We start from the raw sequence: 16,853 nt of genomic DNA on the forward strand, positions 1-16,853 counted from the left end.
CGCCCGCGGCCCCCGCCTCCCGCGACTGCGCGCAGGCCGCTGCGCGGAGCATGCTGGGGCCGGCGGGCCGCGCGCTGCATGCCGGGAGTCGTAGTTAGCGCGCCCTCTCCCTTGCAGCTCGGCCCGCACGCTGGGGCAGGTGAGGGCGCGCGCGGATCCGGAAATGTGTTTGAAGCGGGGGCGGGACTTAGCGCTCTCTCCTTCGCCGGAGCGGGAAGAAGTGGGCGAGAGTCTCCTTTTTTTTCTTTTTCTCCCCCGTTTCTTTTCTTTTCTCTAATTTTTTCCCCTCCCTTTGCTCTCCCTCCCGCCCTCCCCCACCGCTTCCCTTCCCTCCCGCCTCCGCGCGCGGCCCGTCCCCTGCGTCGGCCCCTTTAAGGCCGGCCGGGCGCGCGGCGGCCTGCGCCTGCGCACCAGCGCCGTGACCCCGCTCCCCGGCGGCGCAGCTGGCGGCTGTTGAGGGTCCGCCGCCCCCCCGGGCCCCTCCCCCGCCGGGCAGCGCGCGGCGCCCCGCGCCCGTTACCGACGCGGCGGCGCGGCCGTTGCCATAGCGACCTCCTCCCTCCTCTTCTCCCTCCCTGCCCCCTCCCCTCGGCGGTCCGCGCTCGGGACCAGCCGCCGCGGCGGCGGCACCATGGAGGGGCCGGCGGAGAGGGGCGGCGGCGGCGGGACGGCGGCGGAGGGCCCCGCGGGGGTGATCGCGGAGATCCGGGCGCCAGGGCCGCGGCCGCTGCGCCTCCTGGAGTGGAAGGTGTCGGTGGGGGCGGCGGTGCAGATCGGGTCGGTGCTGGCGCTCTGCTCCCCGCTGCCGCCGGCCCCGCGACCCGCCGCCGCCGGCCCCGCCGCCCCGCCGCCCGCCGGCAGCGGCGCCAGCACCCGGCCGCAGCGGGCCGGCCCCGAGCGCAAGCTGAAAGCGGAGCGGCCCGGGGTGGTGCGAGAGCTCTGTGCGCGGCCCGGACAGGTCGTCGCGCCCGGGTGAGTGCCGGGGAGGGGGGCAGCGCCGAGCCCCGGGACCGGGGGGCGGTGCGGGAGGGGGAGGCAGCACCGAGTGGTCGTTACGCTCTCCGGGCGTGTGGTGCGGCGTGCTGCTGTGCCCCGTGCCGTCAGCCGGGATCCGCTCCCACACTTTGGGAGTGGGGCCGGGGGAAGCCCGCGTTACGTTCCTGATAGCTTCCAGGGGTGGCAGGTGCTAGCAAGGTGATACTGAACAGCCGCTTTCTCCAGTGTTTAAGCTTTGCTTCCACCTTCACGGTGACTGATGTGAATTGTAAAGCTTACTCCGCTGTAAGCGTTTGATCTATGTTTCACAGCTGTTTAACTTCTAGCAAGCAGAGATTCATCCTGTGACTGTTTTCTGAGTTCAGTGTAAAACTTTATGTAAAGGAGAGGCCAGGAGAGGTGTGGAGCTGCCAGAAATCATCCTCTGTTTCATTGTTCCAGAATTCGGTACTATACTGTGAACTTTATTTTCAGAGAACAAAGCATTAACCTCATGTGTTTCACAACTCTATGAAAACAGCTCTTACTAACAAAGCTATTCGGAGTTGTTATTCTCAAGTTTGGTAGTTTGCTGTTTAGTTTCTGCAAAACTCAACTACTGATAATTTCCTGCTTAATAAGAGGGATTTTAATGCTGCATCAGAACAACTTCAGGTATTAAATACCGTATGTATAATACTGGCAGCCTAGAATCTATTAATACTGTAATGTATGAGGCCTCACAAACACAAACTAGATGATGAAATTTGAATTATTAAAAGAGCAAGGGATTAAATGCCAGGTATTTTCCATTGGTCAGCAATGGCTTTGTCTTGATCAGATCACATATTAGTTAACTTGCTTTTAAACTCTTAAATGGCTAATAGTAAGATAGGGCCTCTCAGATTTCTATGTTAAATTGGGCTAATAGCTTGCTACCCTGTACTTCAAGCAGATTTCTTTCTCAACAGGAAACCATTGAAACCCTCTACTTCCTCTGTTTTATGACAGCAAGTTATTTTCTTTTATTGCAGTTCTCTTGGTTCTTGGGTGGGTGCAGCCAGGCCTAAACTTTCTTGATTGAAAATCAGGAGTATATGCAAAACATCTGTGTACAGAGGCATTTTCAGAGGTTCAAGAAAAACCCTGAGTTTTTATCAATCGGTAACATGAGATTACACAAAGAAGTTAAAAACTGTTTTTCTTGCTACTGAGAATGCTATTTTTCTTCTGCAATAAGACCATGGCTTTCCCTTAGTGTTATACTAATGTTTGCTTCTTGTCTCTGGTGCAATATGAACAATCCTTTAATATCTGCTTTAGAACACATGTACTATGAATGCTAACTCAGGCTAAAAGTACCTGAAAAATACACACTCGCATTTTAAAACAATGTATGTGTGATGAAGTTTGTCCTGATAGTGCTTTGTGGAAGGAGTGATAAATTTGGCCTGTTGTATTTTCATTATGTTGACTAAGCACCTGGGGAAAAAAACAAAAGCAAGAAGATTTTAGATAGTAAATGTAAACAATTGAAAAGTATGCTAGGACTAGTGCAGCAGCATTTTAGCTTTGCTATGTTTAAACACTAGAACTTATATGCACAAATTTTTCTGCAGTGCTTGTATTGGATTTTTTTTTCCTAATACAGATTCACTTGATGATAGTTTGCTTTGAAACATTTAGAAAATACTATTCTTTTGCTGTATTGTTCATAGCTTCCTAGCACACTGTCTTACATAGTTTAAAAAGCTAGCTTCCTAATTTTGACTATTGCTAAACTTTGCTTTTCTGAATTTTTAGCTAGCATTCTGTCTTGCAGGCTATGATGGTAGTTACTGGGACAATGTAAAAGAAGAGTCCAGGTGAACAGATAATGAAAGGATGTCCTGAGGGCAGTAGAGCTAGCTCGGTAGTTGGAGACAGAAGTATAGCAGTTGCTTATAGGTTGCATGCAATCACTTAAGTTTTCTTTGCGAGCATTAGATCTCCTGTCTGTGGCTTCCCGTTTTTGGAATGGGAATAATAACTATCAGCAGCATTTAAAAGTAAATATGCGTTAAGGTTATGTAGTATTAAAATACAGTTGTGATAAAGGTAATAATGTAGAACTTTTTTTTTTTTTTTTCTGGCATTGCTAGAGGATGAACTTTTTTATACTGACTATCCATGGTGGTAGGCACTATATGGTGCTTTCAAAAGAAATCATGTTGGTCAGTTCAGCCCCTAACTTGTTATAAACTAAAGATGTGTGCAAAGATTTCAGCAATATTTCAACAATAAATACTGTAGGAAAACTTCCTTGTCCAAATATTTTACCTTTTAGGTAGAACATGAGAAGATAAGTGTATTAGAGCTTTTTCTTTGAGGATAAATAACATAATTGATTAACTTTTTCTTATGTTAGATTTGGTAATTTCTGAAACAAATTACATCTTATAGCACTAGTTTCTTCCTTTTAGGAAGATATGTTTCTAACTTTTATTTATTTTCCTGTTAAAATGTGACACGGATTGAAACCTATCAGCTTATGAAAGTGATGTACCATATATTTAGCACTGAATTTTCCTGTAGTTTGATTAAGCCAACCAGTGTTAAAAAGTGGCTAAGCAGTCATCCCCTTCTTTCTGCATGGTCTTGTCTGACTGTTCCTGCTGTGCATTGCTTTGGCAAAACCGATGGTGTGACTGATCTGGCTTGGGGAGGGGGAAGCTTTTCAGCAGTTTTCCAGCAGGATCCGTTCCCAATCCAGTCTGCTGTTTGACGCACAGATGACTGTCAGCACCGTGAAGAGGAGGGTGCGGGGTGGGGCTGACAGCCTGGGGCAGGCAGGAGGTGGCTGTTGTGTATACTACTTAGGCAGGCTTGCAATCAAATCTCAAAGGGTGGCTTGAGAGAGGAAGGAGCTTGACCTCTTAGAACTGTAAATAGCAGGGATGACAGCAAGCAGTTAATAAAAGGTCTTTGATGTTAACATAACTTCCACTGGTGGCAGCAGCAGCATATAAAATGTCAAGATCCACTGCCATGCTCTCTATATTATTAATGCCAGTTACCCCAGCTACCCATCAAGGTTAATCATTCTGAAGCAGCCACTGGTATGCCAGGATTCTGGGTTGGAGTAATATTTTGTTTTTTATGTGAGCATTTACGTAAACATTTGTAATATGGAACAGTTGTTCCTTTTCAGACCTAATGATGGGATAGACTACTTGAATTCTCTTGTATGATACATGTTAGCAGAATCTTCCAAAAGATGTATTACCTGTACATCTAAGCTGGATGCCTTTGTGTCGTCTTACATTGCAGAAGAATGCAAGTTTTAGCTAATAAAGCTGAGTGTAAAATACGTGAGTTGTATCAAAATCTTCTTTAAACATATCTGGATTCTAAGGAAGCAAAACTTACATCATCTATTTTGCAGAAGATAGTGAGAAAGAGGAAAGAATCTGTCTCCTAAAACTGTACAGTGTTAAGTGTTGTTATTTTGCATTTTTTGTATCAAAAACTTAATTTTATAGAAAGGATATCTTCTTTTGCTTATCTAATGCCACTAAGCCTGAAGGCTTAGTTTACCACCCAAGATGAGAAGGACATTTAACTTGGGACTCCAGTACCTTTCATCTTACAGACTTCAAGGGAATAAAATACTGATGGATTACAGTTTACTTGAAGTGATGACACTTGTAATAAACTACAGAAAAACAGCTTGCTACTTCAGTTAGACACAAATGTTTTCATGATGTCCTGTCAGATATTTAATGAGCTTATTAAAGACTTTTTCCTGTAGGCTCCAAACAGTGAGGATTGTTGAGTAACACTTGACAGTTCCTGCTTACTATATCTTTCACCTACTTTCTTTTTATCCACATTTTTTTTTTTAGTAATAGGTTATAGTATACATCTTTGCAACCCCTGTTTCCTGTATATTTCACCCTCACCCCCACCTCAGCCCACATACTGTGAGCTCTGATACTAAGGAAGTCTGCTTTTTAGAAGTCTGTCTTGAGTTTGATTGAGTTTGATACTGAAAAAGACCTGAGTTCTAAATGAAGAGCTTCCTTCCTTAATTGCTTTCTTCCCTTCCCCCCCCCCCCTTCCTAGTTCTATGCTATCTAACAAATTGGGAGCTCACACTGTATGCAGATAACTTCATTATCTCAGAGCATCAAAGTGCTCAGCCAGGTTTAGTTGGAATCAGGCATCAGGCTCCGAAGTTACCAGGAGAAGTGGGCTGATATGTAGTGTGGTTGTAGCAGTTGTGTACCTCTTTCTGTTGTGGCTTCCTTAGGCTGTAGTTTCATGATTGTTTCAAGCTGATGTGAGAATTGGCTAGAAGGAATGCTCACACATCTGTCTTCCTGCAGCTTGCAGTTAGTTGAATATTGGAAATGATCTAGATTAAACTAGCTTGGCCTCTTTTCTTCCTTTCCACCCTTCCCACCCAACCTTCCCCCAAGTAGTCCATACCAATCAATTCCCTCATCTGGCTCATATGCACTAATAACATGAGTGTAATATGGGAAAAGGGAGGACAGAATCATTCTTTCAGCAATATGCTGCATTTAAGTCAGATCAAAGTGGTGGGGTAAATGCCAATGTAGTTGTTAAGGGGATAAGTGGCATGTTCACGTTACATTAAGGTTGCATATTTCCCCTATGGCTTTTGAAATGGTAGTCTTAGTAACACATTACTTTTATCCTTACAGGGCTTCTCTCAAAGTGGGGGATTTTCTGTTCTTGGAGTTCTTACTACAAGTTGGTGATCTTTCTTGAGCTCAAGGACTTTGCCGCTGTGTAAGCATATGCAGAATCCCATGGGCCTGCAGGCAGAGTGAGATAGCTCATTTAACTATTTGTGCATCCTGTTGTGGATCTACAAGTTATAGTTCTTGAAAAAAGTATGTGTTTGTGGATGCCCATGTTGGAAATCTGTTTTGCTTTTTCAAACTGTAATGAATTTTTATTTAATTGATGTCTAGATAGTTTCTTCACTGCATTTTCAAGCTTTACTTTAATATTATTTAGAAAATTAGACTTTCTGAAGGCAAAGCTATATAGTGTATTTCTTTGAAACTGCTGCTTGTTTTTTCCTTAATCTTAAAACAAAAACACTTATGAAGAGAGTACGTATGTACAAAAAGTATGACTGCAGGACTGGGATGATTAATTTTTATCCTGCACAATACCTAGGCCTTTGAAATGAGAGGATTCAGGGTAGGAAGGAAGGGGTGAGGGATTCTGCTTTGAGTTTTTTGTAAAAGGTTCTATACTGACACAAGATTTTTTTTATTATTGTTATTTTTCACCTATTTACTTTAAGACAGCTCAATAATATAGCTTATGTGCCTACATGGAGCTGTCTGATTTGATGATTGAATATTTGCTGTTAATTAAAGGGCTGACCTGAGTAGTGATCCTAGCCATTCAGTTTTTTAAAGTCGGTGTTACCCAGTGGAAGACTCTTTGGCAATTTGGTAACCAATGTTTGAACTCACTACATCAAAATGAATATGGGATGATTGTATTGCAAATTCTTAAGTATTATCAAAAGTTTATAAAAATATTTCCAGTTGGGACTTTCTAGCTTGAAGAACCATCAGACTTTTATTTTAGGATCACACTTTCAGAAGAATGATAGACAATTCATTGCAAGTTGTTACTTAAAAAATAATCTTACAAGATGTTCTTTACCTTTTGTGTAGTTAAAAGCTTAATTAAAGGATAATGTAAGGTCATCCAGCATATGTGAATAGTTTAATTTGCAGCAGTTGTATATTAAAGTATATAGGAGAGAATAATGAGACTTCCCAGAGAGTTAAGCTGTAACCTGTAATGCAGTACCACTTAAGGATCTTGATTATACATCTTGTCTAGGTATTATTTGGCTGAACCTAGACTTACGAAATCAGAAATCGCAACCTTGGACTGTAGCGTGGGAAGAGTACTGTCACTAGCAGAAGAGACTTACCAGTCTTCAAAACACTTTGGAAAATGGAAAGTTGCTCTTTTTTGATGTGAACAAGGAAGTTCTGCCATATGTAGTGTGTACTGTGAAACTGGTGAGATTTTCTCACCACTCTTGGCTATTATTTTACAGCAGTACTGAAATACCATGTGTTTCCCTTCAGAATCTGTATCCATCTTTGTAATGAAGAAGTGCTTGTTGCCCGAAAAGATAAACCTTTGCTTCAAGAAAGTAGAAATTGTTTTTACCTCACGCTAGCTTATTCATGAAAAGAAAAGCTAGCCTGAGAGAGAGGTACATACACCTATTGAGTGAGCATACTTCTCTTCTGTTGCTTTCTTAAACATTGATTCTATTTAAAACAAACAAACTAAAAGAAACCAGCTTATTTTCTAAACTTACTATTTGAAAAAGGTTGTTTTCTTTCCCTTTGCACTGAAAAAGACATTAATTTACTTTGGTCATTTGATGGTGCTGAAATAACAGACTTTCAGTTAGCTGATGCTTATTGGTTTGTATAAGATACTATTCATCAGAATTATCTGGATCCTCTTTATTTTGTGTGTTACTGTGTAAAAGGTGGCAGTGAACCAGGTAGGTTATTTATAGACACGTCTAGAATTTTTTTTTAGCGTGTGACTTCTTAAAGAAAAGGCTAGGATATTGACAGACCATTACTTGACTGATCTTTAAAGTGAAAAACCTTTCTCTCACCTTCCTACAAATGTTTGGAGAAATACTGTAGAATAGCACACTGAAGGCACACGTTCTGAGTAGAAATGAATAGTGGACATTTGCTTGCATTGTAGTGCTTTCTTGTTTAATATTTGCATCTAAACCATCGCTGCATTTGGCTAGTGTGTAAGGCAAAAGGTCTTGGTCCGAGCTAAGTGGGATAAATTGCTTGAATCACTGTACACAGGAGAAGGGGTAGATGAACAGTCCTAGCCAGGAAAGACATTAAGAGAGGAAGGGAATTTAATTAACCTTCCATGTAGCTTTGCAGATACTGCTATTACTTTCTCTGTTTATTTTGAGCTGCCCTCTAAACAGTTGTGTGCTCATTTTGGAGTAGAATTCTGGGCATATATGATGTTCTTGGGGCATCCCTAAGGCAAGTCATGTGGCTGCTGCCAAAGGTGGAGCTGCTGTTCCTTTATTTGAACATAATCTGTATGTAACTTGAGACAGTTTTGCTCATACTTGCTTTTAAGAGTGTTGAAAGTTTTTAAGTGTTCTATGTAAATAAGTTCATTTGGCTTAAAAGGGATTCTAAGAGGAAGGAATAAACAGAAAGTATCAAGATAAGTATGCCACAGCGTGCATGGGGCTGGGTGAGGGGGGCAAAGGAGGAAGCTGTTGGACTCTGAAGGATTCTACGTCTTGTCACAAGCCTTTTCTATTACTTCCAAATAATGCATTCTATCGTGCCACGTTCTGGCGCGCCGCTCAGTCTCGCGCCGCACACATTCTGTCATGTCACATTCATTCTCTCGCGCCTCATGCGTTCTCTCGCGTCACGCTGTTGCGCCGCGCACGTTCTGTCGGGCCCCGTTTGTTCTGTCGTGCCACGTTATCGTGTAATACTCCGTCGCGCCACACGCATTCTGTCGTGTCGCATTGTCGCCCGCCCTCTGTCGCCTTGCGTGCGCTATTCCGTCGCCCTCTGTCGCCTCGGACACGCTCTGTCGCGTCGCGCACACTGTTCCGTCGCCCTCTGTCACCTCGCACAGTCGCCTTACGCACACTATTCCCTCGCACACGCTATTCCGTCGCACTGTCACCTCGCACGCTCTCTGTCGCGCCGCGCTCGCTATTCCGTCGCCCTCTGTCACGCCGCGTCACACTCTGTCGCACCGCGTCACGTTCTATTGCATGACACTGTATCGCAGCATATCCTACCGTGTCATTCTATTTTATCGCGCCGCGTTCTGTTGCGCCACATTTTATTCTGTCATATGCATTATATCGCATCATATACGTTCTATCGTTCACGTGCCTTCTATTGTGTGACATTCTATCGCAACATATTCTATCATGTCGCATGCAAATTCTCTCGCGTCACCTGCCTTCTCTTGCGTCACGTTCTGTCGCGGCACCTGCATTCCATTGCGGCACGTTCTACCGTTTCCATACATTGTCACGTCACATTCTGTCGTGTCGCCTGCCTTTTGTCGCTTCTGTATGTTCTATCGCGTCACGTTCTATCTTGTCAGATGCGTTCTGTCGCGTCCCATACATTCTATCACGTCACGTGGTGTTGCATCACATTCATTCTGTCGCTTCCATACGTTCGATCGCGTCATGTTCTATCGCTTCCATACGTTCAATCCATACGTTCAATCGCGTCACGTTCTGTCGCATCACTTCATTCTGTCGTTTCCATACATTCTATCACGTCACGTTCGATCGCATCACTTCATTCTGTCGCTTCCATACTTTCGATCGCGGCGCATGCGTTCTATCGCTTCCATATGTTCTGCCGCGGCGCGTGCGTTCTGCCGTCTTGTCAGCTGCATTCTGTTGGGTCCCATGCTTTCTACTGCGTCACGTTCTATCACGTAACATTCTATCGCGGCACCTGTGTTCTGTCGCGTCGCGTTCTGTCTTGGCAGGTGCCTTCTGTTGGGTCCCGTACTTTCTATCGTGTCGCGTTCTATCACGTAACGTTCTGTTGCGCGGCGTGCGTTCTGTCGTGCCGCGTTCTGTCGCGGCACATACGTTCTATCGATTCCATGTGGTGCGTTGTGTCGCGGCACATTGTGTCCATTCCCTGCATTGTGTCGAGGCAAATTATATTGATTCCATACATTCTATTGCGTCAGATGCATTCTGTCACCTCACATTATATCACATAGCGTTGTCGCGCGTTGCATGCATTCTGCCGCGCCGTGTTGCGTTGATTCCGTACGTTCTGTTGTCACGTACGTTCTGTCATGTCATGTTGTGTCGATTCCATACGTTCTATGGCATCACGTACATTCTTGCGCTTCCGTACATTCTATCGCATGACATACGTTCTCTCGCGTCACGTTCTGTTGCATCACGTTCGTTCTGTGGCGTCGCATTTTGTCACATCACATTCCATGGTGCCGCATGCGTTCTGTCGCGCCGCGCCGCGTTCTGTCGCGCCGCGCTGTGTCGATTCCATACGTTCTATGGCGTCACGTTTGTTCTGTCGCCTGCATTCCGTGGCGTCGCCTGCATTCCATGGTGTCGCATTTTATTGATTCCATACATTCTCTCACATCACGTTATCGCACGCGTTCTGTTGCCTCGCACTATATCGCGTCGCATATGTTCTGTCGCGTCACATAGATTCTGTTGATTCCATACATTCTATAACGTCACGTTCTATCGTGTTGCATGCGTTCTATCGTGTTGCATGCATTGTAGGGCTTCCATACGTTCTATCGCATGACATACATTCTGTCGCGTCACATTCGGTCGCCTCATATCAATTCATCGCGTCGCATTCAGTTGCGTGCATTCGGTCACGTCGCGTGCATTCTAGGGCTTCCGTGCATTCTGTCGCGTCACCTGCATTCTGTCGATTCCATACCTTCCATGGTGTCGCCCCGCGTTCTGTCGCGCTTTGTCACGTCACGTTCCGTGGCGTCGCCCCGCGTTCTGCCGCCCCGCCTCCTATCGATTCCATACATTCTATCGTGTGACCGGCGTTCTGTCGCGTGGCGTGGCGTTCTGTCGATTCCATGCGTTCTGTCGCGTCACCTGCATTCTGTCTCCTCGCATACGTTCTATTGCGTCACATTCTATTGATTCCATACATTCTGTTGCGTCACCTGCGTTCTGTCGCGTCACCTGCGTTATCGCTTGCATACATTCTGTTGCATTACATACATTATATCGCGTCACGTACTATCATGTCACATACATTCTATCGCATCATATTCTATCAATCAATAGATTACATATATTCCTGAGCTATTGAAAATTACTTAATTTGGGTAAGTGGGGATGCTTAGTCACTGTAAGCTCTTACACGTTTTTATAGCTTGTATTGGCTTTTCAGCCTTTCCGGTATCTGTATAATTCCAGATTTCTTGTATGCTGAATACGCATTAAACAGCAATTCTGACATGCTCCTCCTGAGTGTGAACTGGTAGCCATGCAATAAGGAAAGAATTTAGAGATGGACCAAAGTAGAGAAAAACAAAACAGACACATTATAAAGGGGGGGGAGGGAATGGAGAAGCACTGCAAATATGGGGATGAGAAGAAAGCTAAATAAGAACTGAAAAGCATAAAAAATACGAACTAAATAAGCGCTTAATAGCATAAAACACTAAGAAGGACCATAAGAATAGCATATCTCTTGTGCTGTTCTTGTGCAGCCTGATAAGTCTTATTAAACAAGATATCTTGAAATGATTAGACAGGAAGAGTAAGTGTAACTGCTAAGCAAAGGATGACTGCCAGTGAAAAGGGTAGGTCTGCACTGTCATATAAATGAGAGTATTAGCAGTATGATGACTTACTGAGATTTTTCTTTAAATACATTTGACCTGAATCTAAACCTTTTCTTCAAAGAGGAGGAGGAAAAACTCTAGCATGTGCATGAACTGCAAATTTGCTGGTACAGGCATCTGTCTTTGAGTTAATGAGAAGCATGTGACATGCTGAAAGCAAGCAGTTAGGTGTGTCATTTGAAAATGGATATATTGGAATTCACAAATGCCTAATAGTCTAAAATGCAAAAGAGAGATTTGAGCATGGAAAAAAGTTTGTTTCTGCTGGTGTTGTCTGCTTGATACAATGGAGATTTGAAGCCAATTAATGGTTCAGCCAACCTTCAATCAAAACTACAGACAATTTATGATAGAACTTAGAATCATAGAATGATAGAATTGGTAAGGTTGGAAGGGACTTCTGGAGATCATCTAGTCCAACCCCCCTGCTCAAGCAGTGTCACCTAGAGCATGTTAGACAGGGTTGCAGCAAAAAGGACTGCCCTTGCTGAAGCCTAGGCTTGAACCAGGGACTTTTAGATCTTTAGTCTAATGCTCTTCTAGCTGAGCTATTTTGGCAACTTGGATTCTTCAGCTACTTGGCTTTTTTATATTTCTGAAACATTAGCGATCTGCTGCAGCCCATGGTTGGAGTTGGCGAGGTTTTTTTAGTAGCTGAACTATATCTACCTAGATAACTCTTTAGAGCTTTAAAAAAAATGGCACAGTCTATTGGAATTAACTCATTCAGTTGTATTAAAGAAAACTCAAGGTGTCTCATGTAATGACTGTTGAAGTAATTAAAAGAAGTAATGATACTTTCAAGGCTATGAATTTTGAGAACTGAATTTGAACAAAGGAGTACGTTAGCTGGATCGGTCATCTGAAAAGTAGACTTTACATCTGAGCAGCTTGGAATAGTAGAAGTCACACTTTTGCATTTCAAACTCTAAATTTCTGGTCAGTTTTAGCTATTGTTTGTAAAAAGGATAAAATATCCTGTTGCACATCTTCATTTTAAAATATGGCAGTCTGAGGCTTAAGCATCTCTCAAAAATTAAAATTATTTTTTTGAGAAATTTGAAGTAATATATGTTCCTGCTGTGAAACAAAATAATAATAAACCAAGATGAAATCACTCAAGCACTGAATAGTTCCCACGTTTGCTTTTCATTACTCCACTGCTCAATAGCATGCTAACGAAAGGTTGTATCTAGTTCAATGTAATCTGTTGTGTCTGGACAAAGACTGCTCATTTTGTTAATATATTGAAGGTCTTTGCAAACTAAGGTTAGAAATTGACCTTATTACATATTCCAGTGTATTCCAGTTCGATAGTTCAAATCCTTTTAGCCTTTTTTACATTTTTTTGATGCAGAAGCATACATCTTGGTCATCTGGTTTGGAGCACTCAAATCATAACTAGATATTATTCTGTCAACTCAATTTGCAGTCATTGATCTAGCTATCTAAAATCAATATGCAATAACTAAACCATATGTGTCTTTTCAGGGGAGTCTTGGTGAGACTGGAAGGATGTAGCCATCCTGTCGTTATGAAAGGATTGTGTGCAGAGTGTGGCCAGGACTTGACTCAGTAAGTATTCTCTTTTTTTTTTTTTTTTTTTTTTTTTTTTTTTTTTTTTTTCCCTCATTTTTGCACTGTTATGAATCAATGGTCAAGTTCTCCTTCTCTCCTCCTCTTCCTTCTCTTCTCCTGTCTGAGGCTTAGTAGTCATTATGGATCTTTCCTGTAGGAGTTACTGTGAAGTTGCAGATACTGGTAGGAAGGGAGGACAGTATTCATTTTACCTAATATAGGTAGTCTCATTATGCTGGTTTTTGAAAGGGGTGTTGATAGAGTTTCCTCTGGAAGTTAACTTTCATCATTAAGTGCTCTCACGTTCTCATAAAAAAGGAAAAAAAATATCTAGAGGTTAGCTGAATTGTTGGTTAAAGTTGAGTGGTTTGCATATTCATTCCTGATCACATTATTAATGGTGTAATAATTCAGTGAAGTTTATTTTGCAACTGAAAAGTTAATGCTTGTAGGCAGGAATTAGTGTTCCTTGGGGATAAAGCCAATACACAAAGAGGAAATTGGCAGGATCTGGGCTGTTGTTGCCAGGTGGCCAATTTACAAAAGCATGTTAAACATGGAGCACAATCCATCATTTGCAATGATACTTGTTTTGCCACCATTAAATAGTTTTTCAAGGATAGGCTGTCTTTCTCCTTATATGTTGCTGTTGTTGCAGGTGCATTGTTTAGAACTATATTTACTTTTAGCTATTTACTGACAAGGTAAATGGGTGAATAGAAGGCCATGTGGATATTGAAGGTGTAAATTTGTAATGTGAGCTATAATTGAGAAACTGCAAACTCCTACTGTGAAGATAACTGTAGGGTAACTTATTACCTTAGGTGGAAAAAGTAAAGATCGTATATACGGACATAAATTCTTGTCCATGTATCTTGCTTTGATTTTTATGTGCCTGTAACTGAGGCTGAGAGTTAGAAAGTGTGTCAAGAATGACCTAATAAACCTGAAAACTTTATCTGTGCAGGTGTAAATAGCTCTGAGGTAAATGTTACATCAGTCTTACTCATGTGATTCTGCCTTTTTATACTGTCTGAAAGTGCGTTTAAATATTAATTTGGGAGCTAGTTTCTCTACAGTGATTTCAATTTAAAGCTTCAGATTTTTTTTCAATTTTCTTGTGAAAAAGAACGGCACTAAAGGAATTTAAGTCTTTGGCCAAACAAAAGAAATTTGAAAGATTTTTCTTCTCTGCTCTGTGTTATTATTAATGCAGCTGTTGAAAAGACTGTTTCTTACACATATCAAATTATTAAATCAGCAGCTATTTTCCAAAAGGGACTGTTTAGTATCTTAGATTTTAGAAATAAATGATGCATGATCATTTCATTTGAAAGGAAATACTTTGGTTTCATTTAACTCCTGCTCTTATTATTAGGAATGATTTTATGTACCTTATAAACGAGTATGAGTAGGCTGAATATTGATTTTTTTTTTTTATGCAATATGTGCCCCATTAATGGTGAGATTTAACTTCTAATGAAAGGCTTAATGTTAGTGTTTTATAGACAAGTATTATTTGGAAAAACAACAAACCAAATAAAAAGTTAAGCTAGTGAAAAGTTGGATTTTGCCACTCCTAAATGAATACTTGATCTGATATTTGAATATGGCTGTAGTAAACATTACTTATTAAACAATTATTTCTTAAAAGTCTAAATTATTTCAGATTACACAGTGAATTCTGTTTTCTCTGTTAATTAAGTACTACTCCACTTCGGAGAACTTCAGTTCCTTTTATACAAAATGGTTTATACATCTGGAACAGTGTATAAGATCTGCTCAGCCTACACTAAAAGGCAATTCAAAACCATCAGTGCTTTTCTTGCTTTAAGGAAAGGAAAGTACAGCCAATTTACTGCCAGCTCTTTCTAGGTGTTAGGCAACAGTGCATCCTTTTCATTGAGTAGTTCCTATGATTGTTCAACAAATAGTCTGAAAAATAGTGAATTTGTTTTAAAAGCTCTTTAAAATGCCATTCATGCATATAAAAAGTGTTCTGAACTCCAAAACATAAATCCAAAGGTATATAAGAAACTAAAATGTCCATGTTGTCTTTGGACAAACAGACCAAATGAAATATCTGTCTGTTTCTGGATATCTGTAGTGCTTCCAAGCATTAGATTACAGTAAAAGTGTCTCAGTCTGCATTCGTGTCTATGTCACTACATAAAGGCCCCAAATACCTGAATATTCTCTCCCCATCTTCCCCCCTTAGGAACTCATTAGAAAACTGCCTGGCACTGTGTTTTGATTATGTGGAAACTGTGAAGTTTAATTCTGTCTGATTGTGGTACCAAATTTTGTCTTTCATAGCACAGGTACTTGGGAGAATTAAGATGCACTTGTCACATGGGACAAAGCTTATACAACCATATTTTTAATTATAAACTTATTTCTGGTGAACCAGAAATAATGGATTTAAATATAGATGTCAGAACTTGCAGCTAATTGATCTGTGTAAGCTGAAAGCTAGTAATACTGTGAAGCTATATGGCATTACTTGGTCAGATTTCAAAGAATTTCATATTTTCACATAAATACACACACACACACACACACACACACACACACACACACACACAGCACACCATTCTCTCTCTGCCAAAGGGAAATGCATGTGTGGGGATTTTTTGATACTTTTCTTAAAGCAGCAGTCACATGCAAGTTGCTTTGCAACCAGTAAAGAGCAGCTTTGCCTATCAGTTGCTTAAAAATTATTCTATAGGCTGGCTTGGAGAAGAGTAGTTAATTGCATGTTGAGTGATTACCAAAAAAAAAAAAAATAGTAATAATAAAAAGGAATAGTTTTAAATTGGAATGGTTTAGTAGCTACACTTTATTTATGGTTGTTTCCTAGTAGATACAAAACTACAGTTTAATCCCAGTATTCTAAGGCCAATAACTACATCTTAGTATAATTTTTCATGAAACGATTCTTTGGAAAGGTAACTAATTATAGTAACTTTTTTGCCTTATTTTTATGGTGAGCTGGTTTGATTGCTTCATCTCTTTTGTTTAATAATTTGCATTAAAAAGATTTTGAAAGAGCATATTAATCTGAATCAAAATATCTCTCCTTATGGTGTCTAGCAGTGACTGGTTTGGTATTTATTGCTTTTAGTGTGTTCAAATTTTTGTCGATGAAGTGTTACTCTCTCCTTTGCCTCTTTTCCCTGCATGGTTAGGTTACGAAGCAAGAATGGAAAACAGAATGTGCCATTATCCACAGCAACTGTGTCTATGGTTCACAGCGTCCCAGAACTGAAAGTTAGCTCCGAAGTAAGTACCATCATGCTTGCTTTATTTGTGCCTTTCACATTAGGTCTTAATTATAGGAGTTTCCTCAACGTTGTGTATATGTAAAACAACATTTGGCCTGCTTTTGAGGAAAAAATCCAGTTAGAGGGGAAAAAACATGTTGAACATCAGTAGCCTACTGTTTTTGTTTGCATACTGATTGTATACAGTTTTGTAGTGTTTTACAAGGCTTTGCACTGAAAAGATGGCCCTTCTATGACAGCAGCATAAAAGCTTGTTACTTTAATATTGTTTGGGGGGGGGGGGGCCGCCTTGTTGTTTGTGTCCAGGAATAGGAAGTTTGGGAAAGTTAGCACATTTCAGCTGGTGGAAATTGCAAAGTTGGCAATATCTTTGACAGGTAGCTTTTTCTTGTTTAGTGAAGAACCTTGAAATGACTTTTACTAGATTTGGTAAAGCTAGTTTGTTTGCAGCTTACCTCTGTTTTAAATTCCTTCTAGTATTTTCAAAGATTCTGTTCTGCTGAGTTATAAGAATATGCTTGTTCCTCCCTCAGTTTCTTTGGAGGAAATCGTGTTTAT

General features: G+C 41.4%; 1 protein-coding gene across 1 annotated transcript in view; it reads left to right on the forward strand.

Moving 5' to 3' along the window:
- The first annotated feature begins 886 nt into the window (after positions 1-886).
- The window catches only part of CTDP1 (CTD phosphatase subunit 1), a 110,434-nt gene continuing 94,467 nt past the window's right edge, over positions 887-16,853 (forward strand). The window contains exons 1-3 of the mRNA XM_062569888.1: positions 887-972; positions 12,925-13,008; positions 16,200-16,293. Coding sequence (XP_062425872.1) covers positions 12,968-13,008; positions 16,200-16,293 — 135 coding nt within the window. The 5' untranslated portion in view covers positions 887-972; positions 12,925-12,967. The remainder of the gene's footprint in view (positions 973-12,924; positions 13,009-16,199; positions 16,294-16,853) is intronic.

This window comes from Rhea pennata, chromosome 2 (genome assembly GCF_028389875.1).
Source record: "Rhea pennata isolate bPtePen1 chromosome 2, bPtePen1.pri, whole genome shotgun sequence".
In the NCBI taxonomy this organism is placed as follows: Eukaryota; Metazoa; Chordata; class Aves; order Rheiformes; family Rheidae; genus Rhea; species Rhea pennata.